Raw genomic sequence first — 27,505 nt, 5'->3', positions numbered from 1 at the left:
TGCAGACCTTTATTCTACAAATGTGGATGAACAAGGAGCTGCAAAAACCATGATCTAGAAAGACATTTTCAGGTTTTGCAGTTTTATCTGGTTCAGTGACTGCAGAGGTGCAGTTTCTACTTTGTATCAAAGAGGGAAGGCTAAGAATTGACTGTAAAAGACCTAGACAGACAAGAAGCAAAACCTTTATACAGCAAAACACACAGCAGAGCAACATCTGTGATTGTATCAGGCTTGCCAAATAATTACTTCCCAAATTTCTGGAAGCAAAATAAACTCTTGACTTCCTTCTTTTGGGACAAGTCAGACAGACAAAGGGAAAAAGATGAAGTTTTGATCCAAAGTTTTGATCCAAAAGTCTCTCAAAAAGATCCAATGCCTAAAGACAGTTTCAACTTAGCAGTTTTCAAATTACTTATTCTGAAAGGCCAGGTGTATGACTGCTTTAAACACTTACAGCTGACAATTACTGTTTTTAATACTAGAATAGGCAAGCATATGTCAGAAAATCTGTCTGTTTCTCACAACCATAAAGTAGGTCAACTCCATTTAGCATTTCTCATCCATGCTGTCACTTCAAAAAAATTACTGAGCTGATGCAGAAATGAATTAGGTGGAATTTCACAACCAACATTAACCACACAGTCCACAATTTTCCTTCTAGTCTCAATATTTTAAATGATAGTTTCAATGAAGAGAAGATAAATAACTATATGCTGCCATTAATCTCTTTGGCTTGCCTAAGCAACTTGATTTAGTTGCATGCATCTGACTTGGTATTAATGATACAGCAAACTTGTTTACTGAGAAGAGTGCTGAGAAATATCTTAAGTGTCCTTTGTACTGGAAGTGATTTCTGGTTCTTAGTTCCTGCTAGACACCATTTTCCAAGAGGGCAAATAAAACAAAAGTCAAAACATCTGTTCCCTGTTTCCTTCACAAAGTTAAAGATGCTGTTTCTAGCTAGGGCCAGCTAAAGATTTTCTTCACACCCAAAACCAAATTGCTGAAACTTTCAATATTGTACCTGAGGAACTACACAGCAGTTTAAAACAAGCATTTTCCTAAGGCTGCATTCCCAGATTATTCATGAGATAAAGATTTCAAGTGGATCAAGCACTTCCTATGTCCAGCAAGAGGAATGGTACCTACCCAACTACAGAGCTGCAGCACAACTTTCTCTATGCTACAGAAGGCCAAAAGCACAAATACCAGTAAAAAGAAATCACCTCTCACTGTGCTTGGATAACATCTTTTTGTCATTAAAATTGAGAGCAATATTTACTGACAATGGAACAGGGTACACCATTTTGTTCAGATGGAAAACACAGTATCATCTTTGATAGAATAATAAAATCAATCTAACACTAAGCAAATACACAATGCAGTCAAAGGCAACAGTGTGAGAAAAGATATCTTGTGAATGAAAGAGAGAAATCTGAGCCCATACCTTTAGGACTAACAAATCATGGATGCCATCATGGAGAGTTGTTCCATCCTCCTTCATTAGCCTTACGTAGGCCATTGCAAAATTCTTCTCTCCCTTGTCTTTAGCTGCAAAGCAAAAGACTTTGGGTTGACTACCCATCCATCAATGAATTAAAATTCACTAAAGTAAGAATTCCCTACTTACACTCCTGAGTCGACCTGTGCCTGAACATGAAGCGTAGATGGATCCTCTGCATGTCCTCAATGGGGACTGCTACCTTTGGTAAAATCAGAAAATAGTGAGGAGAGTTATGGGGGGTGGTTTCACATGTAATGAGCCCCCATTTTAGAATAAATAAGCCCCACTTCTTCTCTTTCTATAGTGCCTTTCACAGACCATTTCAAAATGTTGAGCCGGATCACAGTAGTAAAGTCAGGGCTGGTAAGCAATGATCTGTTAGACTTGGCTCTAAGTCTGGCACCAGCAAAGAAATGAAGCACAGAACACAGAGTTAATGCACACAGGTGCTAGAAAACAATCCCAGTGCAGTCCTACTGCTCACCCTTTTAACCACAGAAAATTAAACACTCTGCACTATGCAAATCCCACATTTCAGATACAGAAATTGACAACCAATTTATTAAACAGCTGAAAAGGGTATGAAAATTCCAGCAAAATAAATTGATTATATTTTAGTGATTAAATTTAGCGTAAAGCCTCGAGGAGAATCACAGGAACTTGCAAGTGGAACTTGCTTTATTCTTAAAGCAGCATACTTTGGGTCAAACATGCAACAAAAAAGGCCAGGTGTGTAAGGGAAAGCACAATTTTTCATATTATCAAGTTCCTAGTTCCAAAAATTTAAGGACTTGAACACCTTTGTGTGCATTCACAACTTCCCTTCACAAATCTTACTGAATGATGCCTTAATATTAACAATGCTTTTCAACAGGATCTGCTGTTAGTGATCCTGTGCACAAGATTCAATTGTGGAATAATTTTAAAAAGGAGCTAATACAATAAGCAATAAAAAGAATGGGTCAATGTTTTCAAAACAATAAATAAGCTTCTGTTTGAAATCATACTTCCATTCCCTCCCTGTCCTTCACCACCACAGGTAATACACCTTAAGGTAATAATTGCAAGCTTGTCATACATGGCTCTTTTGTCTTAAAAAAAGCATGCAAGCCTATCACAGTTTGTAAGAACTGTTTCTGGCAGCTCCTGGGCATATTCCAATCATGGACATTGAAGCTTGATTAGGTAATTATTAGTGTGTCTCTAAAGAGAAACAAGATAGTTTTTTCTTTTTGAAATCAGAAGAGGGGATTGGTGTTTTCATTTGGCTTTTGGTTTGGTCTTGTTTGTTTTTTAATTGAAGCTCCTCATCTCTATTGTTTCACCAAAATAAGAACAAATGCAGTATTTCATTTTTGATGAGCCCTGTTAGGACATAAGGTTATCAAAGATGATCTCCTTTGTTTTGCTGAACAAAACCTACACATCACTTTCTAGGCCAAATTTCAAGCCTCAGTGACCATGTGTCTCTAATAACTGATGTATGACTAAGGCTTCATGCTTCAGCTGCAGTCAGGCACAAGATGGTTTTTGGAGGAAGCTGATGCTGTGCCACTTTTCTGTGTAAGGCATTAAGAAATTAAAAAATAAAGCGGGAAGTTTCCACGCCATACCTTCAGTGTCTCCATCCACCGTGGCTGCTTGACCTGGTAGTAAACAACGGATCTGTACTCGCTCACGGGTTTGTCCCCTGCTCCCAGGCACACAGCATTCTTACAAAAGGAGGGAACAAACACTGCTTAGTGCCTCTCTCACTTGGGTACATTTTGGAGCAGTTTTGGGTTAATTAACTTGAGCAAAACCAAAAAGTCCCCAGAGAGCTCCCCTCAGAATCCCGAGCTGGGCGTTCCACCCCGGCCCTGGGACGCGGCCTCCCCTCACGGGCCGCGCTCCCCTCACGGCGGGTTTGATTTGGGTATGGCATCATCCAAAGTTAAATAAAGGTGACAGCACCAACAGAGGGGAAGCACTAACATGAAGACACTGCATTTTCCAAGCCTCTGAACACAATGGAAATAAACATTTAGCACAATCTGTGGGTACAGACAGTGTAATTGCATTTTACAGGGATCACACACAGACGGCTCTAGGAGATGTGTGAAGAACATAAAATTGACTTGATTTCTCCATCTGATGAATTTAAGTAACCAACATCTCAATTAGTAGAAATAATACAAAAGGAAAAAAAAAATTTAAATCTCGCTTCATTATTCTGTTAATTTCTCCATTTATTTTAAAATACTTTCTTCTGGCACAATCTCAGAAGTTCTAGGCCACATACCAGAGGTGACTTCCAAACTGGATGTTGTAGAGGCAGCAACAATAAACAATTAGAATTTCCCATTCTTTAAAGACTATCTGAACTAGGACAGAGCCAAGTGAAAGCTTTGATCAGCTTCAAAACTTGTGGTTTTCCTTACTGAGTCTGTGAAGACTTGGCCTGCATCTGTCTGCTCTGGCTGACTGCAGCTGGGCTGTACATGCAGAGTAGAAGTTACTGCTGGACAGGGAGGCACCAAGATCCTGGTACCTGCCAGGCATGAAACCAAAGTCCCTGAAGGAAGCAAATATTAAATTCTCTACTGAAGGCTAAAATTCAACTAATCCAGGCCAAGCTGCATTGACTGCTGCAAAGGTGCAATAATCCTGCTGAAAATCCAGTGAACCTTAAAAGTCTGCTTCAAACACCAGGATCCCCTGTGACCAGAAGGGTGGGAAGATGGTACCTGAAGATTATTTGTATGGTCAGAGGGATTTAACTGCAGAGAGCAATGTCTCATCTGCCTGAGCAGAGATTTTTCAAGGTTTATGCACCTACTTGTTTGTCACCTCCGTGACATTCACTTGGAGCAAAAGTCCTGTTCCCTGTAACAGTAAATCAAGGGCTAGCTCTGCAACTGGAGCTAGTTTGGTACCTGAACAGAACCAACCAGTCTCCTGTGTAGTAAACATATTCCTGTTATGAGAAATATAGATATAAATTCATGGGTTTGAAAGTCTGTTGGTTTGAGGTATATTTACAGGTTAAAGGAAAAACCAGTCACTTTTGCTATTACTTGCATTCAACAGCATTTCAATTACCTCCTCAAAACTGTTGCTTAAATATATCCATTAAGGCATATTACCCACAGAAAGCATTTTCATCTTTCATGACATTTCATCTCAAAAACAAAGAGACAAATTCGCTTTCTCCTAAGATGTGCAAAAATTCTGTATCTGCAGAACTGAGCATGCATAAATTGGAATGCAAGATTTAATGCATGGTAATAGGTTTATTTCTCTAAGGAGTATTTTTGTTTATATGTAATTAGACAGAATACAGACTAGAGTTAACTTCTGTGCATGCAAGTCATGGTCAGGTGCTGCCATAGGTATAGGCAGTGTTCTGTTATCAGGGCTACAGTTGTGTGGACCTTAAACATTATGTGGGATTAGAATTTTCTCTATTCAAGCTTTCAGCTTACATTTTAAGCAGTTAGCTGCAGTTCATAAACAAGTCATGAACCACAGTGTTCTACTCCATCTTTATTTTATCACAAGAATGTCTTTATGATTTCACCCTCGTGATCCCAACACTATAAACTCAGAAAATGACGGGTCAAAAATCCCCCTGAATACCAAACTGGCGATAAACCCTGAGGAAAAGACAAAGGATCCACAAAATAGGAACAGACAAGCAAAAAGACACTGTAAATATTTATGTTGCATATGTAATTGTTGTCACAAATATCATTCTTTGCCATGTACTTAATTCAGTGGCAGTGACACAGACTTCCTGGCACAAATCAAGCATTTGTAATGTAGCAGAAATGGTACTTCTAACATTTCAGTGTGCAAATTGCATTCCTCTGGGAATTTCCTCAAGAAAAACCCTAGAGTAAGAATGCAGTAATTGTCAGAATCAGCACTTGTTCCTTGGCACAGCTAAAATAGGTCATTCAATGTTATTCCTTGTTACATTTTTATGCAAGACTTTTAGAGGGCTTTAATAGATTTTAATTTTTTAAAAATCATAAAGCTTATTTATCACAAGATGTCACAGGATGACACAAGGAAATTGAGTTTTTGAATAGTGGTGCTTTATTAAATGTGTAAGTTAAGCCTTACATCAAAAATTCAGCTCATGTTTCTATGCCCCTCATTGCAGAAAAAAAGGAAAACTTACTGGCAACACTTTTCCTTCTTCATCACAGACACACATTATCACTTCCACGTTTCTCTGAGTTGTTTTGTTGTATTTATCAAAATCTCCATACAGCAATGTAATATATATGTCATTTCTTATGTCTCCTAAAAGAGAAATTGAAAGGTTAAAAAGCAATTAAAATGCTCTGAGAGCATAGGATCAGCTGAACTGCACACCAGTACCTCACTGTTAGCTGTGAAACAGGTAAAAATTATATTATTTTCCATCTGAACTTAATTTTTCAGTTCTTTATCTCTACTAAGGCAAAACTAGGATGTGAGGAGAAGCAAATGGGAGCTCGGAGTGACTCGATGCAATTCTCATCCTGCCCCGACACCTGCTGGTGAGGTGGCAAACTTTAAAACTAAACCACAATAATGCCTATCTAGAACAATCTCCAAAATTTGAAATGAGCTCAGGCTTTTCCAAACTACTGAAATGTTCAATCCAGGAATTACCTATGAAAATATTTGGAAACTTAGAATCCTTTAGTAGCAGACAGCAACACGATCTGTCCATGCTTTGCTTTGCTTTTGGTTTCATTCCTTCTATTTACATATTCCTTGCATTATTATATAATTACAGCACATTGGCAATTATTTTAGTTCATTTTGGCCAGTTCCATTTGCTACTCTTCTGCAGTCAGAGGAGGATGAAGCTTTACCATTAATTCTCATCAGGAATTTTCCCCCAGATATCCAGCTCTCTCTGGAGGGAGCTTCATATTTTAATTCTCTCCTCTGAATGAATTCATATGACTTCTAAAAGGATCAAGATTTTACTCGAGTTGGGATGAGGGAGGTTTTTGTAGTTTGTTTTTTAAAAAGGAGCCCAGCAGACAGTGAGTGATTTTGACTGGAAAATATCTTGTCATACATACAAATGAAATCAATATATTTCACATTGTTTTGTTTGTTGTTATTAAAGCACAGCAATAACTTTCAATACAAACAAGGTTCATTTAAAATTCAAGTGACATCCACCATAATCTACAAGTTATGTACAAGGAGATAGGTTTATCCCTCACTGTCTGGATTTTATTTTTCCTGTTTAAGCATTAGGAACTACTTCCCAAGGATTTCACTATTTTATATAATAGTGAAATAATATGGGAACAAAACTTACCATGAGTGAATTCTAAAGATCCTCTGAGTTAGCCATTACAGAAATCAGTAAGGCAGCAGCTGATGCTTGTTAACATAGGGAATGAGAAGAAATCCCTTCCTAGCAGAGAACAAAGCACCTCCTACCTGGCATGATTATTTCAGGGAATCCCAACTTTCGAGCAACAACCGTGGTTCTGTCTACAAGGTGTGGGTAATCCTTTCTAGTCTGAATCACGTCTCCAACCAGCATTTTCACTGTTACCCACAGACCTACGAAGCGCAAACAAAAAAAAAAAATTACATTTTTGGTAGGAAAAAAAGAAAAATCTGTCTTTAGATGATTGCATCTTCTACCCACAAAAACATGGATAAGAATGTGCTTTCCCACTTCCTGGAGGTGAAAGTAAAACTCTATAATGCAAAATTGTCACTTCTAATTCAAATATCCCCTAAGATTCTTTAACAAACTCATGGTTCCTCAGTTCCAGCTTCAAAGCTGACCTACCTCCAAAGTGGTACTCCACCTACAACATAAAATGAAGTTTCACAAAAATACCATATAACTTAAAAAAAAAAATAAAAATGTACTTTACCTTGTCCACCACTGTCTCCTTTTGATGCAGTGATTTTGCTTAGGAGACTGTGCAAAAAGTCATTCTCTGCTACTACCCTGCAAGAGAAACAGCAATGTCTGCTCAGGAATTGAGTGCTAAATATATCAGACATTATTTAGAACATAAGAGACTAACAGCCTCAGTCTTTGCAGTATTGCCTGATTGTGATATTTTGGGTATTTTTATTATCTCTCACTCAAGTTGCAGCCCACTCACACTCAGTTGTGTGTACACTGAAGTGAGAAAGATTCAGGCAGCCACCAAGAATGGTGTTTGGTGACAGGGACAATGGCAGTGCACTCACCAGTGTGCCACTCCAGCTCAGTCCACTCTCCCTGACAAACAGCCAGATAAATGAACTTGGAATTTTTATCAGCTACTTTTGAATTTAAAAACAAATTCTCAAATTAGAAACAAGTGAAGAAATAAACCAGTGTGTCATACCTGAGTCTTTCAGAATTAAATTTACCCTCCATAGTACATAGCAGGAGTGCTATGTAGGGCACACAGAGTTATTTCCAGTATTTCCACTGGTATCTCTGCATTTGATCTGTGAGCATGACATTTTTAGGCAGCTGCTCTGGAATTTCTTCTGAAGATAGTATATGATAATTCTATTACTTTTGAAAGGAAACAGTTTTTAGTTTTTAGATTTTTTATAAGTTCTAAACAGAACCAAGCTCATAAAATAGTAGTTATACTTGCTTTAAATCTCACATGTAACTATTTGACTTGGGTTTGTGAAATCAGACATGGTACCAGTTGTCTGAAGGAGCACATTCACGAAATTATTAATTTAATGTGCTCTGGTACCTCTGCAAGCCTTAAATGCCATTTAAACTCATACCTAAATAATTAACACTATTACAACATAAAATGGTTAAAGGAAAACTTTCTTATTCTTTAACCATTTCACAGATTGTTACAGGAACAGAGATAGACAAATAAATGTTTTCTTTCACATATAAAAAAGATATCTATGACACTCTTACGGATGAAAGGGAATGAAATGCTGCTTCTCTTCATCACTTTCAGATTTTCCTTTTATGATATCTGTAATATCCATGACTAGAAGAATAAAAGAAAATTCATCAGAACATAGAAGAACATTTCAGAATAGCTTCTCTTATCTCTGAACATTGTGCCTCAAGGTAAGTGTGGATGTTTCAGCAGCAGGGCTGGGTTTGTGGGGCAGAGCATTTTGCAGAGTCCACACTACAAATATGCTGCTGTGGAGAGAGAGAGGGAGAACTCAGACTAACTCAGGAATACAAGTATCAGAGCCTTGGGGACATAACCACTGACTTTATATCATCTGCAAGGGAGTCTGTCACTAAAATGGTTCTGTGCTTTCACTCCAACAGCTTGGCACTCTAGGAATAATTAGGAAATGAAATTCAAAAGTGGATTTCGGACTTGAACTAAAACATCAATGCAGCCTTTACAGACTTCATAAAGTACAGAAACCAATGGATAGAGCTGATGGGTATTCTGGCATGTCTTGGTAGAGATTTTAATAGTCCAGGGCTGCAAAAATCACTGATACTCTGGCTCAGCCATGGCACAGGAGACAGCAGTACCTGCCACGCCGAAGGGCCGCCGGAGCCCTTGTGTGCATTTCTTGGAGTTACTGTCCCTCAGGTCCATCGTGCCCACTCGCACTATCTGGCAAATTAAATAAATTTTGTCTCTGCTAAGGTCTTTATTTCCAAGATCCTAAGATACAAACAAAAAAGAACCATGGTGTTACTTGGGTAAAAAGCAAGTTGTGAAATTGAAACAGGGCCTGCAGCAATAAACTGAATCTTAGCAATCACTGGGGAAAAAGAAAACAAAAGACCCCCAAACCAAACAAACCCCCAAAAACTCAACAAATGAAAAAGTCTGAGCACATCAAAAGGATGAAAAACCTGACAGTTTATGGTTTGAAAAAAATATAAGGTAAGATAAATGGAATAATAACAATCAAGAGATACAGCAGATAGAACTAAATAAGTCAAGCCATCAAGGAATTCATGAGGCAGCAAAAGTGATCTGAGGAAGGGCCACTGAAGCATTGTCACTGCCCTGAAGAACTTAGTGACTTGTCACCTTGCTCTGTTTCTGGGATTACCTCTGCTTCCTTCTTCATCTTGATCACTCTTTATGAGATCTGTCAGTGACCACAGAGAAGAGAATTTCATTCGCAAATACAAAGGGAAGCAAACTGGAAAACACTTACTGTGAACACCACTTTAAGATTGTTGAGCATATCAATTTCCTTTGGAAAGCCTCGACTCCCCCATCTCACCAAGTAGTTCTCACTGTTTGGAAGATAAATACCTCACTGTCAAGGGATTTAAAAATTCTCCCTTTACACAGTACAAAAGTTGCATAACAGACAGTCTGTGGTGATGATTCAAATCTAAGGCCAGACTAAAAAGACAAGAAAAACACTATACAAGTACCAACAGTAAGTTTTAAAAGAGTAACTTGAACATAACACAGATGGACACCTTTTTTTTTGAGGCAACTTTACCATTGTCATAGTCTGTTTGATGGGAATACTCAACAGAATCTTAATCTACCCAGAAATTTATAAATTTAATTATTTTTCCACTCCTCCCCCTCCAGCACTCTACTCCAAACACCACAATATTTCCCATCTAGAACAGTCTCTAAAACTTGAAATGGGCTCAGGCTTTTCCAAACTTGTGAAATGTTTGATCCAGGAATTACCTATGAAAATATTTGGAAACTTAAAATTCTTTAGCAGCAGACAGCAACAAGATCTGTCCACGCTTTACTTTGCTTTTGGTTTCATTCCTTCTATTTACATATTCCTTGCATTATTATCTTATTACAGCACATTGGCAATTATGTTAGTTCATTTTGGCCAGTTCCATTTGCTACTCTTCTGCAGTCAGAGGGGGAAGCTTTACCTTATAATTGTTGACTTCTGGGGGTCGTATAGGGACATAAAGAGCTCTGCATCCTCTCCAATTCTGCAGACAAAATTCCTCACAAACACATACAGGCTGTGGGTGGGGGATGAAGACAGTCGGGAGTACGATGCATAATCTGGCTGGTCCTTTGACTAATCAGGAGGAAAATCAGTTAATAATAATCCAGTTAATAATAATCCAGGAATTAAAATGCTGCTATGCTACAAGCAGTTTTACAGTAGGTATATGTAATAGTTAAAATTGAAAAGGAGGGCAGGGAGTTGGACTCAGTAATTACCATAATTCTCTTCCACCTTGAGCTATTCTATGACTCCCATGTCTTAGGCCAGCTCTTCAGCCAGTAGGCAATGATGTAAAGGGGGAAATATTCCCCCCACTCTTAAAGAAAAGGGCAAGTATCAAGATGTCAGCACAGAGACAAGCCTACAAGCCTGAAGGAATTTATTTTTGAACACAGTAGGCTGTAGCAGAAGGCCTATGATCCACATCACAGAGGGGCTGCATTGTGCTAGAGCAGTAGCAAAAGGAAGTCAGTCCCTTTGAAGAGGAGACAAATAACATGCTGAGATCAGGACACAGCTGAGCAGGTTCACTGACTCAAAAATAGGCTCCTGAATTCTTCTTACCTCCCATCTTAACCATCAAGAAGCAGCTTCTTAACACTTCTGAACCCATTGTTTGTCTCTATTTTAAAAATAAGTCACCACAGTCTATCACAGACTCCCAAGTTTCATTTTCCTTATATTGTCAGTTAATTACAAGGTGCTTTCCAGTGATTTGTCATGGGTGTTATTGAAGTGTCATGACAAACCAACTATTTTCTCTTTAGTGATTTACTTGCTTTTTTACAGTTCACTTTCTCATAAATGGAGAAAAGAACCAAAGAGGCTTACAAATCCTTGCAGAGGTTTAATATTGCAAAAGGTCAAGGAAGTGTAGTCACCTGCTTTGCATTTAAAAAGATTTAATTCATGCACTTGTCAGCTTTGCTTTGGCACATGAACTTCTGGTGTCCAGAAGATTATGCTGAATTCACTCTAGTTCCTCTTCAGTGAGCTTAAATTCTTCAGCTCCATCAGATTAACTAGCAAGCAGCAACCAGTGCTGCTCTTTCACAAGAGCTTGTGAAAACAAGTTGCAGACACTGCTGCTTTGCAGCCTGAGCTCCAAGTGTCTGTTATTCCCTGTGCAATTCAGACTATTGAGTAGTCCAGGGATGGAGTGGAGACATATTTCAATGTAGGAGTTCAAGAATGGATTTAGAACCAGCTTTAGACATGAGCTTTGAGCACACCCCACAGCACAAATGCAATTCAATTTGAGGCTTAGCCATATTTATAACACAAGACTGTGGATCTACTCTTAAGCCAGAGGAAAAAGTTTCCACCAAATTTTATGGCTCCATCCTTCAACCCTTAGATGAGTTTTTGTTTGGATTTTAGCAAAGGAAGCATCAAGTTTAGCCAGCCATTCCTACCATTTCCTCCTTAATTCTCTCAGTGATTTTATTGGTTGCTTCTTCATGTGCATGAAACAGGCTGATAACACTGGTTTTATCTGGATCCAAGATATTTCCATCCTCATCTCTAACTATCAGGTCGAGCTCAAGTACTCTGTGAAAATACAAAAGGCATAATGGTAGGGTTATTTCCTTCCAAATAAAGCAAGCTTAGAAATGTAACAAACAAGGAGACACTTAAAGATTTAAACCAAAATTTAAATACATGCAACAATATTTAATGAAGAAAATTTTAACTATACCCCATGATTTTTTAACCTGCTGTCCAATATTTAGAAATTTTTAGAAATGTCACCAAAGCATTGAAATGCCTCTCACATAAAATAGATCCACCCTGTTCAATGACTTCTAGCAGTCTTCATAGCTTTTAATACTCAACATTTATAATCAAGACATTTAGGACCTTCCTGTTACCTTCTGATTTTATGTTGCTCCCTCACCCTTTCTGTCCCAATACTTAACTCTGCTCTCTTCTGCCCTGCTCTTTTTCCCTCATACCTTTTTTCCTGCCACTCTTTTTCCCTCTCACACAATTTCCCTCTTTTTCCCCTCAGCCCCTGCTATCATTTCCCCTTTATTCCTTCTCCACAGTTTGGCAAATTCCTTCACACCACACAACTCAACCCCACTCTTTCAGGAGCTTACAAACACTTTCCAGCTTGCAATCCAAATAATTTTAAACATCCCCTTCACCCTTACTCTTCCAAAGGAAGCACTGTCTCATAATACAGAAAGAATGTAAGACTGACAAAACAGAAATCTGAAAATAAATTAATTTTAATGTTGTCTTAATCACAGCTGGGCTTCTTTGATTGGAGAACTTCAAAGTGGATTCTGGTTTTGAGTGAGGGTTCAGCTCCACACAGGGCAGTAGGATCTGTGTATTTCATAGTGTGCTCTGTATGAATACAATTAATTACCAATTTGCATCCAGATCACAGTGAACAAGTTAAGAATTTCATAACACCTTGTGGTCATTTTATGTGCAGCCACAGGTAATTGTAGACCTTCAGCTGCACAGAGGCCTTCAGGCCACAACAACCACAGTCACTTAAAACAGCAAATCACAGTTTGTAACAGATTCTAATGTCTGTAAAAACAGTACTGTGAAGATTTTCTTACCAAGCTCTCTCTCCCCACACCTCATCAGATGGTGGGAGCCCATTAACCTCACACAACCCCAGAAGTTTTGCTAAAAAGCATGTTGTGTTGTAGTGACTTTTTATTTGTGAGAAGCAGACAAGACACTTTGTCAAGTAATTATTCTGCCCCTGGTAATTTCACTTCTATTACCAGAACCAGAGGTCTGCCTGGAAATTCCCTCATGAATTGGGTGTGGATGTGTTTGTTTGCACACTTAGTGCAGTTTGCCAGCATCACTTTTGAGGGTCACTTACTGCACATAGGCCATGTTTGTGACAGATGGACAAGTTTTGGACCCTGAGTATGCTGGTGATATATGTACATAGACACTGGTTATCTAACCTCAAATCTTCTCAATCCACAGGCTCATGTATTCATAATGAAGAAACAAATCAATATTTTGAAAAAGCATTTTGCTATGAAAAGCCTCATCATGGTATCCACTATCAGCACAGGAGTTACAGGGAGAAGCCTGAAAAGGAAGATTCTGTATGAACCACGCTTTTGAATTCCAGCCTGTAAACATGAAAACTTCATCATCATCTCTTTGGTGCTGTGCTTTAAACTAAATCATGCTTCCCAGAAGTAGTGCAGGCCACTTACTTGTTACCATAGTCAATTTTGGATGTGACTTTCTGCTTGAGTTCTTTGAGTTCATCTTTTGGCAAAGTCCCAGACAGAAGCTGCGACCGCCACTCCATCAAGTCACACATCATGGACTGCACCTGCTGGAACCTGGCTTTCTTGTTTGTCTGACAGAGAAAAAACATCAGGGAGGTTCAGGCTTCGAGTTGAAGTGAAACACTGGGCTTGACAACTAAAGGCTACATGTCATATTTAGTGCTAAATGATAGCAGGAACAAGAAGTAGGCAAAATAATGTCTCATCCCACAAATTCTTACGGACAGTATATCCCACATGATCATAAAGAAATAACATGAAATTATGGTTTAATGGGATGGGGAATTATGTTATTTGTGGTTTTTTGTGTTGTTTATTGCATTGTGTTGTTTTAAAACTCGAACAAATTCTTATTAAGAGAAAACATTACAAAAACTATCAACTTCTGCATGAGATACTGATGGGAACAACAACACTTGTGTATGGTATTAATGCATTTAAGAGATAAATGAGAGAATACACAGAAATGACTAAAGCAGTTCCAGTGTCATTCAATGAAAATAAAGTAGGATTTTCATCGCTGACTTAATCAAGAAGACTAAAAAGTGGCATTTTTCAGAAAACTACAGCACGTTCAAGATCCCTTTGCCCCAACAGAAATAAAGAAAAATGCAGTGGCTGGGGTCCTGGAACAGTCGGCACAATTCTTGAAATTGCCAATGTTAATGGCTACTTGCACCCAGTAACCCTTGAACAACTTCTGTTCTAGCAGTCCAAGAGCACCATGAATCTTTTCCAAATTCATCCCAGTTATCTTTTATTCTCCTACCAGGGAACATTTCAAAGCTACAAATCAAAGTTATGAAGGATTTATCATGCACAGGATACAGATAGGCATGAAGTTCCAGCACTCCCCAGCAATGTCAGCTTTCCCCTTACAGAACCACAGGACCATCCAGGCTGGGAGAGACCTTCAGCATGATTCAGCCCAAGGCTGGATTTAAAGTCACTAGGCATTTAAAGCCACTGAAGAAAATCTTAGTGGTGAGAAAACAATTTCTTTAACCCACCCAGACCCTGCCCTGAATGTAGGAAGAGACATGAATTTGAACAAGGCCCCAGTGTGCATTAATAGGACTAAGAGGTAGCAAAGAGCATGTAAAAGATCCTACCACATAGAGCTGCTTCCAGATGCTTCCCCATTCCCAGAGAGTAGTGGTAACTTCTTGGACTAAGGGAATCTCAGCAGGTATGACATTTTCTGTATGTCTAGGAAAGAGAAGGAAAGATCACAAAGAGTGTCTGCTTTCATGGGTGTATCTTAAACTCACTGTGGGTGAGGTACAGAAATGTCTTAAAACTCATTCTTCAGCAGACAAGCTCAATAATGGAATAAAACAGTTAAATTCATTACCTTTTCTTTTCAGCAGCAGCTTCCTTGATGTGGATGAATGATTTAGGAAATATTCCCTGATGATGGAGAAAAAAATTATAAATCCACACTTATTCTCCAAAAACATTTAGGTAACAACCATGGCTGTGAATACAAACTGTAATACCCAAACTAGCTTCTGGTTATTTAGCTTTCTGTTCAGATGGATGATTTCTATTTGACAGACAAATAATTGAAGTTTTTAATTTCTCTTCAAATGTAGAGTGCATAGGCATCTTTCTTCCTAAGTAACAACATTTTCCATCCCAGAAAACAGTTAAATTAAATACAATTTAATTAAATACAATTTAAATTCTGTAAAGAAACATTGTGTCTGTGCATCATCTCATATCTATTTTAATTCACCTCTGTAGAAAACAACTGGGCACCAGACCAGAAGTTCTAATGTGACTGTCCTTGCTCTACAAAAGCTGAAATGTTTTAAGTCATTCTAAAAGAAAGTTTGACAGTCCCTCTGTCCATGAGAATCCTCCCCTGAACTGGCAAATCTCACCTTGGTAATTCACTAGATCCTTCCTGGATTCTCTATTCAATAACTCATATATGGTGCTTCAAGCACCACAATAATTCAGTACCATATGTGCTACTTTACAATGCCTTTCTCTGAATCAGATTGCAGCTTTTATAACCATTTGCTTTTAAGCACTGGATCTTAATCAAAACACAATTGTCTTATCACTTCCACTTCTTTTTCATTAAGATTAAAGTTCAAAAAAGTCCATGAAGAAGAAAAGTTAAAGAAGAGGGGCCCAGTAATGGTAATTTTAGTGATATCTTAGTACATGAAATTAATAATACTTTTTAAAGCATGTTAAGCATGATGACCTTGAAGCCCTTTAGCAATATTAGGAATTAATCAAGAATTAGTTAAAAGGAAGTGGTTAGTTCCGATAAATATTTTCCCTTCTTATTTTTAGGCTAAATTTTAATTGATAATAATAGTGATGTTATGTAGAATAAATGATTATAACATTTTCAGTCACAAGAAATGTCAAAGTAATTAAAATACAGGTGTAGTGCTTTAATACATTTGCAGTGCTGGTCCCTAGAAAATCCAATACCAAGAAGTTACAAACAAAAATGCTTTTCTTCTAGTAAAGTGCAGTTGAAACTAGAAGTAATTTTCTTGCTACTTGACCCAGGAGTCATCATACCCAAGGTAAAAACTTTTCCTCTGTGGAACTTTCCATTTTCAGGTCTGAGAGTACTGACTTTAAAAGAAACTAATATGATTTTTGTACATAAGAGACATTTAAGAGCTTAAGCCTCATACAAGTTGTTTATACTGTTTGTAACCTAAAGAATCCTTGGAGAAAGTACAGAAACAAGCACATCTAGCAGCAAATTGAGTCAAAATTCAATTGAAATGGTGGCTTCAACAGTTGTTAACCTGAAGGCACAGTCATTTCTTCTTCATTGATCTGCTTTTCCCAGCCCTCACTTCTATTTACTAACATTGTCCTGGATGAATGCTGATCATTTAACTCATCTTGGAAGGAGAGAGTGTGAAGAGCTGACTTGAGGGATCAGAACAGAGAGATCAGGACTCTCTGGGCAGAAATTTTAAAAACCCACTCCATGGGCTGCCCTTCAGAACAGTCTGACAGGAAAGGACAACGTGGTCTTACCTCTGCTCCTTTGTACCTCACTAGGTAACCCCTGTACCAATCTAAAAAGAAGAAAAATGACTTAGTGTGACAAAAAACCCATGCATTATTACAAAGCACACAATAATGTCACAGGGTTTATTTCACATAAAAAATACTTAGCATGGTATTTGTAAAAATTAGTAGTTACTTCAAACATACAGAGCTTCAAGTGAGAGCAGGATTATATTAAACATGACTTGCATATTATCAAATATGATTGTATTGTCTGCTTTGAAGCCTTGCACATTAAGTACAGATAATTGTACACAGAGTTTAGCACCCCATGCTCACATTAAAAGGTAGAATAAGATATTTGTTTTGAAAGTGATATGTGCACACCCTTAAATACCTATATTAGTCATGACCCCCATGGTCCTGGGGAGCCCATGAAGCTGTGACTGTTCCAGGCCCAGTATGAATCCAGTGCAGCACATAGTTGTTACAGATCCAATTTCCTTCAATGGGATCAGATTAAGTCATTTTTGTGCCATGAGAAACTATGGCTTTTGGACACAACCATAATAAGCAGCTTCTTGGTGTAAATGCAAATTGGAATGTCATGAAACCTCAGGGCCATTATTGGGCTTGTGCTGCATTGGTGACCAGAAAACCCTTCTGAAAGGCAGCAGAGGCAAGTTAAAAATTCATTCAGGCTTTCTTCCAGCTATTCCACAGTTCAGCCTCAATAAACTAACTACAAAAACCACAAAAAGCAGAGTTCAGCTTTACTAAATAAGATCAGGGGCCATACCCACTGTGCATGCACCTCATCATGAAAAATCACCTGCACAGCAACAATGTTGAACTGTGTTGAATACTAGATTTTTCATCCACAGAAAGAATTTGTGACCAAATCAGACATTTTCTAATTGTAATTTCATGAGAAGATATGATCTCTTTGCTATCACCCTTTCTCTCACAGGTATTGCAGCCATGCAAGCAAAGCATAAAGGAATAAAAATAAATCCCAAATGCCAAACAGCACAGTCAGAAAGGCAATGCTAAAAGTCACAGGATGATTGCTTACCTCAAAGAAAGACTCAGGACAGACTTTTTAGGTTGTTCTGCAGTGGGATTATTTTCCCTCAGCGTTTTATCAACAATAAAATTCCATCTTACTGCTAAAACTGAATTATTTGCACATAGACTCAATTTACAACCAAGTGTGTAAAATTGGTTTCATCTCATTTACTGTGACAGCACATATGTGTTCTGTGCATAAATTTTGTGCATGCAAAACCAACTAAACAGGACATAAAAGGAGCACAGGAAGAATCCTGTCACTGTTGGTTGCTCGCCAGCTGCAGCAGGCAGCATATTTTAAAGACATCTGATAAAAAATGAACTTCACTCACACACTGAGAAGGATTCCCATTGACAAACATATTTCATAAAGCAAGGCACAACAGAGCACACCAAGGGCAGGGAGTTCAGAAAAGACTTTTAGATAAAAAATAATCCCATAAGATCAGCACTCCACTCACGAGGCTGGCTGACAACAAAAGGACCCCAGGAATCCAAAGCCTGAAATGCTATTTCTGCAACTAACACACAGCACAGGGATGAGGAGGTTTCTGGTTTGTGTGTGTGTTTTGTTCTTGGCCAAAATGTTTAGAATAGAGGCTTGAAGAATTACTTTTTTTAGGAGAGGACACGAATCATTGTGACTCTGTTGACTTCTGAGTGACACCAATGTTTTCACTGATGCTTAAAGATATTGAATTGATCTTACAAACAGAAGAGAAACAATTATGTTTTTGTGCTCCAGTACTTTGTAAACATGGTTTTTCAGGTGCTCCTCCCTCAAATCCTTTGTTCTTTCTGGGCAAAGCAACCTAGAGCTCTGTGGGGTGGAACAGGCTGGGTTCAAACAGCCCCAAAGTCTTTGCAGCCTCATGCCCAAATCACACCAGGTGTCTCAGCACTGAGCTGCCTCTGCCACTGTGCCATGCAGCCATTGGCCCCTCTCTAACATAACTGCAGGCAGTAAAACACAGCTTCTATCAACAGAAGTGGGTTCAAGAAGATCATTTATTTTACAATGTATTTTTCAAAGCTTTAGCAATTGGTAATTTTTAAAAAAATTCTTGATGTGGTCAAATCCAAAATAAATCACTCTTGCAGTGCCATTTGCAGGTACCTGACTGCTGAGTTAGTAATAAAAACTCCACTCTTCTTGCTTTAATTATGAGGTTCTCATTTTACTAATGGCACCTCAGCAGATCAGTCAGACTTACAGAGAATCAGTGAGATTGGAAGGCATTGACTGTCCAGCATGCACAGCTTGACTTGGACTTCTGCTGCTGAACACATTCAATATTTTGGATGGCTTTCAGAACTGTTTCTGTCATGCTGACACTCAGATTTCTTTAACTGGGTTTCCTCATTATACAACAGGATGATGAGGGTGCTCAATATCTCCTAGCAACAAATATTTAGTTTAGAGGCTAAAACTGTACTCCTTTAAATCTTAAATCAAATTTAATGCAACTGCCCTGAGGTGTATCACAAGCTGGCAGAAACTACACAAACTCTACATTCACCTTGATGACTTCCTCATTTGCTAAAGGCATCCCTAAAAACCACATCTACTGTAATATGTCTAATTTTGGCTCTTCAGAAAAGATTAGGTTCTTCCTCAAAATACAACACACCACAAAAAATAAGGGCATTAGAAAGCTCCTGATGTAATATAATAGAGGGAACTGCTGTGTGGTGAAAGGATGATGTTATTCACAAAGAGACTGAAAATGTGACTTACCTTCACAGGATTCCAGGATATGCACCACATCACCAATCTGCAGAGACAGCTGTGGTACCCCTGTGCCTTTGAAATTGTATATAGCTGGAAAATTAAAGATGAAAACAACATTTTTCAATACAGCCACCGAGCACAGTGAAGCTGAAATCCACATGTGGTTATCAAGGTTTGGATACTGGGATCAATACACCAGGCTAGACAAACAGAACTAGAATTCTATCAAGAAGCTCCATTTGTCAGCATTAAATAATCTCTTTTCTCATGAGAATGGACAGGTGGTGAAAGGGGCCAGTGCTGAAAGCAAAAATCAAACAAAAGAACCCCCCAGAAAACTCAGCAAGCACGGGGACACCAGCTATTGATCAGCACTGCTCTGCAAAGCTGATTTAGGAGCCCTGTTTAGATGCAGGTCTTTGATAAATACACAGGCACAGTGCTGGGGAATTGTTTATCTACTGGCTCAAGGATTTAAGCACACAGTTTATAGAAATTTATTGCTGCACTGGTAGGAAAGGTCACAGAGATGCCTGTGAAAATGGAATTTACTGAATTCTTTCCTGGGTTTAGATGCTTTAATTTAACATGAAGCTGTGTTTCATATGGAAACAGAACCAAGGTTCATAATTTTCTGTATTCTCTGTATGACTCTGAAAGGAACACAGGAGCAGTGGATTTTGAAAATGTTCTAATCAGAAACTTATCTACATGTGGTTAAGAAGCACCAGCATTTCAGAGAGAACTCAAGAAAATGAGCTCTTCACCATTTATGTTCCAGGGCTACAGGATGTGGGCTCCTATGGTAACCATGCCTCTGTAAGATTTTTTCTTCACTGGCTTGGTAAAAACCTCCCACAACAGCATTAGAGCAGGAGAGATGATTGAAGCTGCAGTCACAGAGGGAAACTGAAATACAAATATCTGAAACCCCAGTTCAGGTGTGCAGGTGGGAACAGCTGCTGAAGGAAAGCCCAGGGTGCAAGAAAGGTGGTGGGCAGCAGAGGCCAACAGTGCCCCAGCAGCCAAACCTGAAGGATTTTGGATGAGGGAAAGCAAATATATATATATATAAGGCATATATAAGGCAAAGTGTTCCTTCAGCATCTTCCTGCCTTCCTTTTGCTCCCCTCTCCAGGTTTCTAAAGCAGAATATTCATCTTTGCTAGTCCAACATGTATAATGATACATTTTATTTAAACATTTTACTTATTCTACTTAAATTATTAAAGTCTCAAAATAAATTGCCTTCCAGGAAAATGCCTGAAGTGGGAGTGTAGAGCTAAATAGATCAATCCTCTTCACTTTACAAGTATTCCATAAATTATGTGTCTTGTTTCTTTTGCCATCATTTTATTTGTTATCTTTCTGGAACAGAAATTAGAAGGAATTTCAGATTGAGGAGGCTTACTGAACCAAGAATAAATTCTTGGGTTTTTTGACATAAAGAAGTTCCCAGCAGCTCCTTCTCCTGAGAGAGGAGAGCAAGGCTTGAATCATTCAACATATGGGGAGAAATAAAAGAAATATAACTTTGAAGTGAGACTTGGCTGCTCAGATTCAGCCATTTATTCAAAAGGATGTTGAAAACAGTTCCTCAGAGCTGCCTTAGCCCAACACAAAATTGAGTGCACGTGGTGTACTGCATGTGTAATTCTATTCTGACTGGTCTTTTTTCCAGAAGGGGAAGGTGGCAAACAATCCTGCAAAGCTGTTATGGAAAATCAGGATACATTTCCCTGAAAAGTCCATGGAGATCAAGACTGCTGTTGACCAGTAAATACTTAGGATTTCAAAATATGCACTGCTCTACTTAGTTGTAGCTGTCTCAAAATACAGATGCAAATGACTGAGTCATTTATTTACACTGCATTTCAGTTTTGCTCTCCTAAGACTTCATTAATAGCTCTGAATGTATTGAAAGGTGCAGTAACAAGCTGGCAAAGGAAGTGGCTGTATCAGCTTAGAGATTTCTAAATGAGTAAGTGGAAACTTAACAAGAGATATCTTGCTGTAGACCTTGGATTGTTTGGTAGGATGAGTTTGAAAAATCCCTGTACAAAGTTTTGGGCTATAGACCTAGCTACACATTTCATGATAAACCACATCCCAAACCACTTTGCAAAAAAATGTAACAAATAACCCAACACCAGCAGCTACATCCATCTTATCTGCAGCACCAAACAGCTTGATCAGCACACCTGCTTTTCTTTCAGTTGTTAACTGTGAATAAAAGTTTGACTATTCTATCCAGTTATTATGTTTTCTGTTAGGTGTAAATGATGTAATTTCCCTTACAAACTATTTGTGTCACCTCAGAGCTCACCAGCCAAAAGCAGGGCTCCCTTTCCTCCACCCTATGACAAGATCCTCAGAGCTGTTGTGTGCACAAACATTTAACTCATTATTCTCTGCAAAAACAGTATATGAAAATCCCCATGAGGAATTCAAGATTTTTGGTGGGATACTCACAACAGGTTGTTGTTTTTTTTTTAAATAAACTCTTCAGTGAGTAGAAATAAAAGCCCTTTCAAATCACTCTGAAGACCTCTCCTACTCCTCCTCCCCCTGGCATCCTGCATCTCAACCATGAATACAAAATGAGTCAGCATCCCCCAGGCACAGAAAGGAGCCAGCATTCACCCCAAATCCCCACAGCAATTGGTGACCTCAGGAGCTGCTGCAGTCATGGCATTAGGATTACAGGGAGAGATCTGGGGGGCAGCTGTCCTCCCCAGCCCAGGCTGAGGAGTCCCCAGCAGCAGTGGATCTGCACACAGGTGCTGCAGGATTCCTAAAAACTGGAGTTTCTGAGCATTCTCTGGGGGGAGCAGGATGGCACAGAGAATGCCCAGAAACTCCAATTTTTAGGAACACAAGCAGTGCTCCTAAACAGGGGCTTTACAGTTCACTGACAATACAGTTGTAAGATTTTCCCCTCAATGAGCAAAGAAGGGAAACCATCTCCAGAGCTCTCCATAAGCTCTGTGGTGATTTGATGGCACACACACAATTCAGTCAACAAACAGCCCAAACCCCTGGGATTCTGAGCTCCCTGGGAAGCAGAGCTGAAGGCCAGCACACCACAACACCAACATTCCTCAGAGAGCAGGGGGAAATGCCAGCTCAGGGTGCTGACAGAGCCAGCCTCCCAAACTGAGCCCTGTCCCAGCCCAGGTGGCTTTGAATGGTCCCTCGGGGTGGGAGCAGTTCCCATCTTGTCCTTAAGAAGTGCCCAAAGGATCCTTTCCTGCCCAGCCAAACACAACCTGCTGCAAACACCCTCAGCACTTCTGGGGGTTTTGTGTCAGCCCCACACCCAAAGACATCTACCAGTGTCCATCTCAGCAGGAAAAACTGAGGGAAATCCCTCAGTTTCCATTGAACACCTTCCCATCTCCTGCAGCCAGAGCTGCTGGGTCTGATACCCGTTCTCCTCACCAGATAAAATGGGAGTGCACTCCTGGACACATGGCTGTGGAGACAGAAAACAGATAACCTGCCCTAATTTAAATTATATGTCCTCCTCAAATTAGAAAATGGCCAGCAGAAAAAAAACAAACAACAAAACTCCCTCATACTGTGGACCTTGTTAGGGAGTTTTCACACACAAAACAGAAGAGTCACAGTATCACAGGTAACAGAACCTCTTCCTCAAGAAACTACATTTACTCAGAGTTAAAGCCCCATATTTTTGCCATTTAAATGATTAACCTGTAAGCTACTGCAAGATGGGAATGGTAAGTGAGGAAAATCCCACAACCTGCAACACTGAAGCCATTTATTATCATCACCTGCAGTCTCTGTCCTGACCTTAATAAAAAAATACAAGCATTACACTGTTTCATTTTGAGACTCACCTTTCTGTCTCAAGCCATGTTACAAGTTGTTTTCCTTGGCTACTTTTGCACTCTTATACAGAATTTGAAAAAAATATTTCTAAGGTATTGCAGAACCAGCTCCTAATTTCACTTTACCACAACAGAAGGACAATTTGGTATGATTCTGATGCAGTAACTCATTATGTGTTCTGCACATTCAAACAATTGCTAATTAATAGGCTCAGCAAGCACCCTGTTTTATTTTTTAAGTATGCAGCTCCACTTTTATGAGTAGTGAAATATCCATAAAAGAACAGTCCTTAGTGTTCAGTTACCATTTTCTTCCCATGAGAACAGGGTGAAATTATTCAGCAAGGAGACAGATAAACCCCAGGTGAAAATATTACACAGTTCTAACAGGATTTCTTCACTTCTGGGAAGAAACCTGGAAAAAATGTGTTCCAGTATTCCATGTTAAGGATGTTCCCCTAAAACCTCACACAGCAAGTGTGCCTTAATGTCCAGAACATGGACACAGCTTTAAGACAGGTCAGCAACTTGTCCTAAAGCTCTGAGGGGGTTAGAAGTTGATTAATTTATTGCAAATCATGCTCAAAGGGTAACTCTGCAGTTCCCAGGTAATGAGAGAAAACAACTGAATACAGATTTCCTTCCCTGCTGACCCATGGGGCCTGATGGAGGTTTTAGCTGACCTGAGCTATTTATTTTCCTTCTTAAACACGATAAAACCAGGATGGATTACAAGAACCAGGAAACTCTAACATACCAAACTAATCATATAAAGATATTGTCTCTGACTCTTCACCTTCTCAGATAGAATTGCAGCACAGCCATTTTTTCTTAGAACTCTTCATTAAGAACAGGGTATTTAGCTGTGATTTTTCCTTTTCATGAAGGACCATGGCTAAAATTATTATTTCTTCAGCTTATGCTGTTTCCCAAGGAGCTAGAACAGTTTGTTGGGTTCAGAGAATGCATTTCATGGAGAAAACCTGCCCTGAACAAAGCTCTGCTCCCTTACACCTCAATCTATTCAGATTTCAGAGATGTAGAATAATTCCAGAGGATTTCATCAGAAGAAATCAGAAAAGCCAGTCTCAGCCCTGTGTACTCAGGCTGAGCAGGTGCTTTTCTACACCTTCAAAGAAGTCACCCACTCTTTCCCAGAATTTTGCTTCAAAAGGAGAAACATTCATTTTCAGATTCAGCAGAAAAGGAGTAAATCTGATTCTTGAGTTGAAGAATGCCAACGTTTCACCAGTTTGTAACTTTGCTCAAAGTCTGAGCAGATGGCAAAGATTTTCCATCAGGAAACTGCCACTCAAAGCCACCAGCCTGCCCCAGCTATTCCATCCTGTCCATAGGACTAACACAAATTTATGCTGAGAATGCTGCAAGACTAAGAGCAGGTTTCATGTGTAAAATCAGGATTGCATTTTCTAGTACAAAGCTGAGTACTTGCTACCTGGACTGCTCCATTTTTAGTTAATTAAAGTACAAAAGTGGGCATGAGAGGCTGCAATTTACCATGACCAAGGGATGGTGAGACCTTCCAGATCAACCCTGCAGTGAGCTCTGCTCATCCAGAGCATGATGGGCTCAATATTCTCAAACTGAAACTCTGCTCATCAGCAGAAACTGAAGGCATCAGGCACACTTCTAAAAAGAGACTTGAAAATTTAACCTGAGGTTTGTAATCAGAGACTTAAACACAAAGATTTTCGAAAACACAGAAGACAAAATGGCCCTATATGTTCAAAAGCTTCTGATGTGAACTATTCCAAAAAGCTCATCAACTTTCACAGAATTTATGACTCAGAAGACTCAGTTTGCCCATTTTTCTTATTTCCCTCAGACACAGGAGGCATGCTTACAACAGACTGTAAATCCAAAACCTTCTTCATTTGTGACCATCGTTTTCAATAGCCCTTGTTCAGGTCTCACTTTTCCATGAGTTTCATTTACTTGAAATTTGGCAACCACACTATTTTCCTGACAATTTCTAAGAATATAAATTAAAGAATATAAATTTCTAAGAATATAATTTCTGGGACAGGACAGCCAGTGATGGTGGTACATTCTTGTTTGGGTTTCTTTGATTGTTTTAATTATTCTGAGTACAAGAGTCTCTCATTTTTTCTCACCAACATTCATAATGAAATACATTTGGTTTCCAAGACAGAGCAAAATAAACCGTGAGCCAATAGTTTGGCTAAGAAAAGTAACTTCTGGGTATAAGCTAAAGGTTGTTGAGTTTATACTCATCTATTAAATTCTAGCCATTGTGCAAAACAGAGACAGAATGCTCTAACTGAAGAAAACCTACCATAAGCCACATGTATGCCCACTTCCATTGCTATTCTAAATTGTTGGGAAATCCATTTGATTGTTGTTTATTTTGATTTGTGACACACTAAAGCACAGACACCACTACAACTGTGATGCTTACATACAAATTTAAAGAGCCTTAGAAGGTGTTGAATGGAAAACCTTTCTTTAGCCCAGGACATGGATTTGGGACCAGCAAGGGGCAGCATCCTCACCCACTGCAGGTGCTCAGATTGTCTCTTACACCCAGCTCTGCTCACAGGAGAGCAGCAGGGGAGCTACAGAGGGGAAGGGAAAGAGCAGCAGGGCTGCAGTGCCAGTTCTTCCCAGTGACCCTTTCTAGAGTAAATTGTAGTTCTGGACATGAAAACAAACATTGCTGGACTGTCATTAGTTTTTGAAAGATTGTATTTCACAAGGTGGTTTTTTATTGTGTGAGGTTTGCTGTACCTTTCAAATACCACAGAGACTACTACAAGTGCAAAAATTATATGCTTTCTACTATGTGTAAGATTGAAACAGAAAATTGACACCTTTTATTTTGTAATGTAAACTACCACCAGAACAGGCTACTTCCATTTTGCAGTTCTGCTACTGCTGGACATGGACATTGAACACCACATTATTTTCTTCTTGCTAATTTCTTGGTGTTACATTTTATTTCATGAAGCCAGTTGGGCTTTTAATGCATATCACAAAAAACTATATCCTGCTTAAAATGAAAAAAATTTCTTTTAGAAGCATTTAGAAGGTTAATAACTAAGTAGTAGTATGCATCTTTCAAGCACTTTAGCTTTGATTCCTACTTGTTTAAGGCTTTTTTAAAACAGCAATTCCATCCTTCGTACAAATTAACGATTTCTTTTAAGATTACTTTCCTTCCAAAAAGTACAACTTACAAACTCAGACACAGATTTTTTTTCTGTAGCACTGACCATAAGTGACAATTTTGCAGAAGCAGCTGTAGGATTCCCCTTCCCCTACATTTGTTCCCCATAACTTCTGGCTGCTGCATATTGTGCAGCACATTAATTATTGTCTGCTTCTAACACACCAAGGTGGGAAAAGCTGCATTGCTGTCAAAGTGGAAAGCTGACTCTAGTGTCCTTCATTCTGTTTGATGGATCAAAACTTTGTACAAATTTGATCCTTTCAGCTACTCCCTGCTGTGAAGGGGACAGCGCTAACCCATCAGGGCAGAGAAACACCTGCCCACATCCTGCGCGGAAGACACCAAGACAGTGCTCAAACGGCAGCTCCCTGAGCTACTTACCCACGCCACTCTTCTCTGTCCTGTGCCACCTTGCCATGGCAGTGGATCCCAGGGGCTGCCAGGGATGGGCACCCCGAGAGCCCTTTCTGGGGGCGCAGAGCTCGGGGTGACCACGCAGGCCCCGGAAGCGCCGCGGCCCCGGGACGAGCAGGCGGCGGCGAGGGCTCGGTGAGATCTGCTGCCTCTCCGAGCTTCCTTCCTCTTTTCTCAGCTCTGATACCCTGCCCTGTCATGGGGGAGGGGAATCCCAGCCCGGCTGCTTCTCTTGCACGGTGGCAGCTGAGCTGTGAACACAAAGCACAAAAGGACCAAACCCACGCCAGGACCGTGTGGCAACACCCCTGGACTTCAGGTTGGCTGCTGGACACCAGACCAGCACCAGGCTGGAAGGGTTTGACTTCAGAGGATGCTACCTCTTAAAAACTCTGCTCTTCCTAAAGACTTATTGTCAATCAAAAACTGCCAAAAGCAATTTTTAGTATATGTCCATAGGCTGCTGTGGGAGGCAGCTTGGCTGAGGACATCTTGGATGTCTCCAGGTTGGCTGCAGTGACCAGCTCTAAA

General features: G+C 39.4%; 1 protein-coding gene across 1 annotated transcript in view; it reads right to left on the bottom strand.

Annotated features, from left to right (window-relative positions):
• Nucleotides 1-27,097, bottom strand: part of DOCK2 (dedicator of cytokinesis 2) — a 163,414-nt gene extending 136,317 nt beyond the window's left edge. Inside the window, exons 1-17 of the mRNA XM_054642643.2 lie at nt 26,942-27,097; nt 19,505-19,588; nt 16,723-16,763; nt 15,056-15,111; nt 14,814-14,910; nt 13,624-13,772; nt 11,836-11,971; nt 10,335-10,489; nt 9,635-9,716; nt 8,994-9,129; nt 8,406-8,481; nt 7,393-7,469; nt 6,944-7,069; nt 5,673-5,797; nt 3,121-3,219; nt 1,634-1,706; nt 1,451-1,554 (exon numbers count right to left, since the gene is read on the bottom strand). Coding sequence (XP_054498618.2) covers nt 1,451-1,554; nt 1,634-1,706; nt 3,121-3,219; nt 5,673-5,797; nt 6,944-7,069; nt 7,393-7,469; nt 8,406-8,481; nt 8,994-9,129; nt 9,635-9,716; nt 10,335-10,489; nt 11,836-11,971; nt 13,624-13,772; nt 14,814-14,910; nt 15,056-15,111; nt 16,723-16,763; nt 19,505-19,588; nt 26,942-26,978 — 1,653 coding nt within the window. The 5' untranslated portion in view covers nt 26,979-27,097. The remainder of the gene's footprint in view (nt 1-1,450; nt 1,555-1,633; nt 1,707-3,120; nt 3,220-5,672; nt 5,798-6,943; nt 7,070-7,392; nt 7,470-8,405; nt 8,482-8,993; nt 9,130-9,634; nt 9,717-10,334; nt 10,490-11,835; nt 11,972-13,623; nt 13,773-14,813; nt 14,911-15,055; nt 15,112-16,722; nt 16,764-19,504; nt 19,589-26,941) is intronic.
• Nucleotides 27,098-27,505: the final 408 nt, after the last annotated feature.

The sequence above is a fragment of the Agelaius phoeniceus genome, chromosome 15 (assembly GCF_051311805.1).
Source record: "Agelaius phoeniceus isolate bAgePho1 chromosome 15, bAgePho1.hap1, whole genome shotgun sequence".
In the NCBI taxonomy this organism is placed as follows: Eukaryota; Metazoa; Chordata; class Aves; order Passeriformes; family Icteridae; genus Agelaius; species Agelaius phoeniceus.
This window is presented reverse-complemented; position numbering and strand designations above follow the sequence as displayed.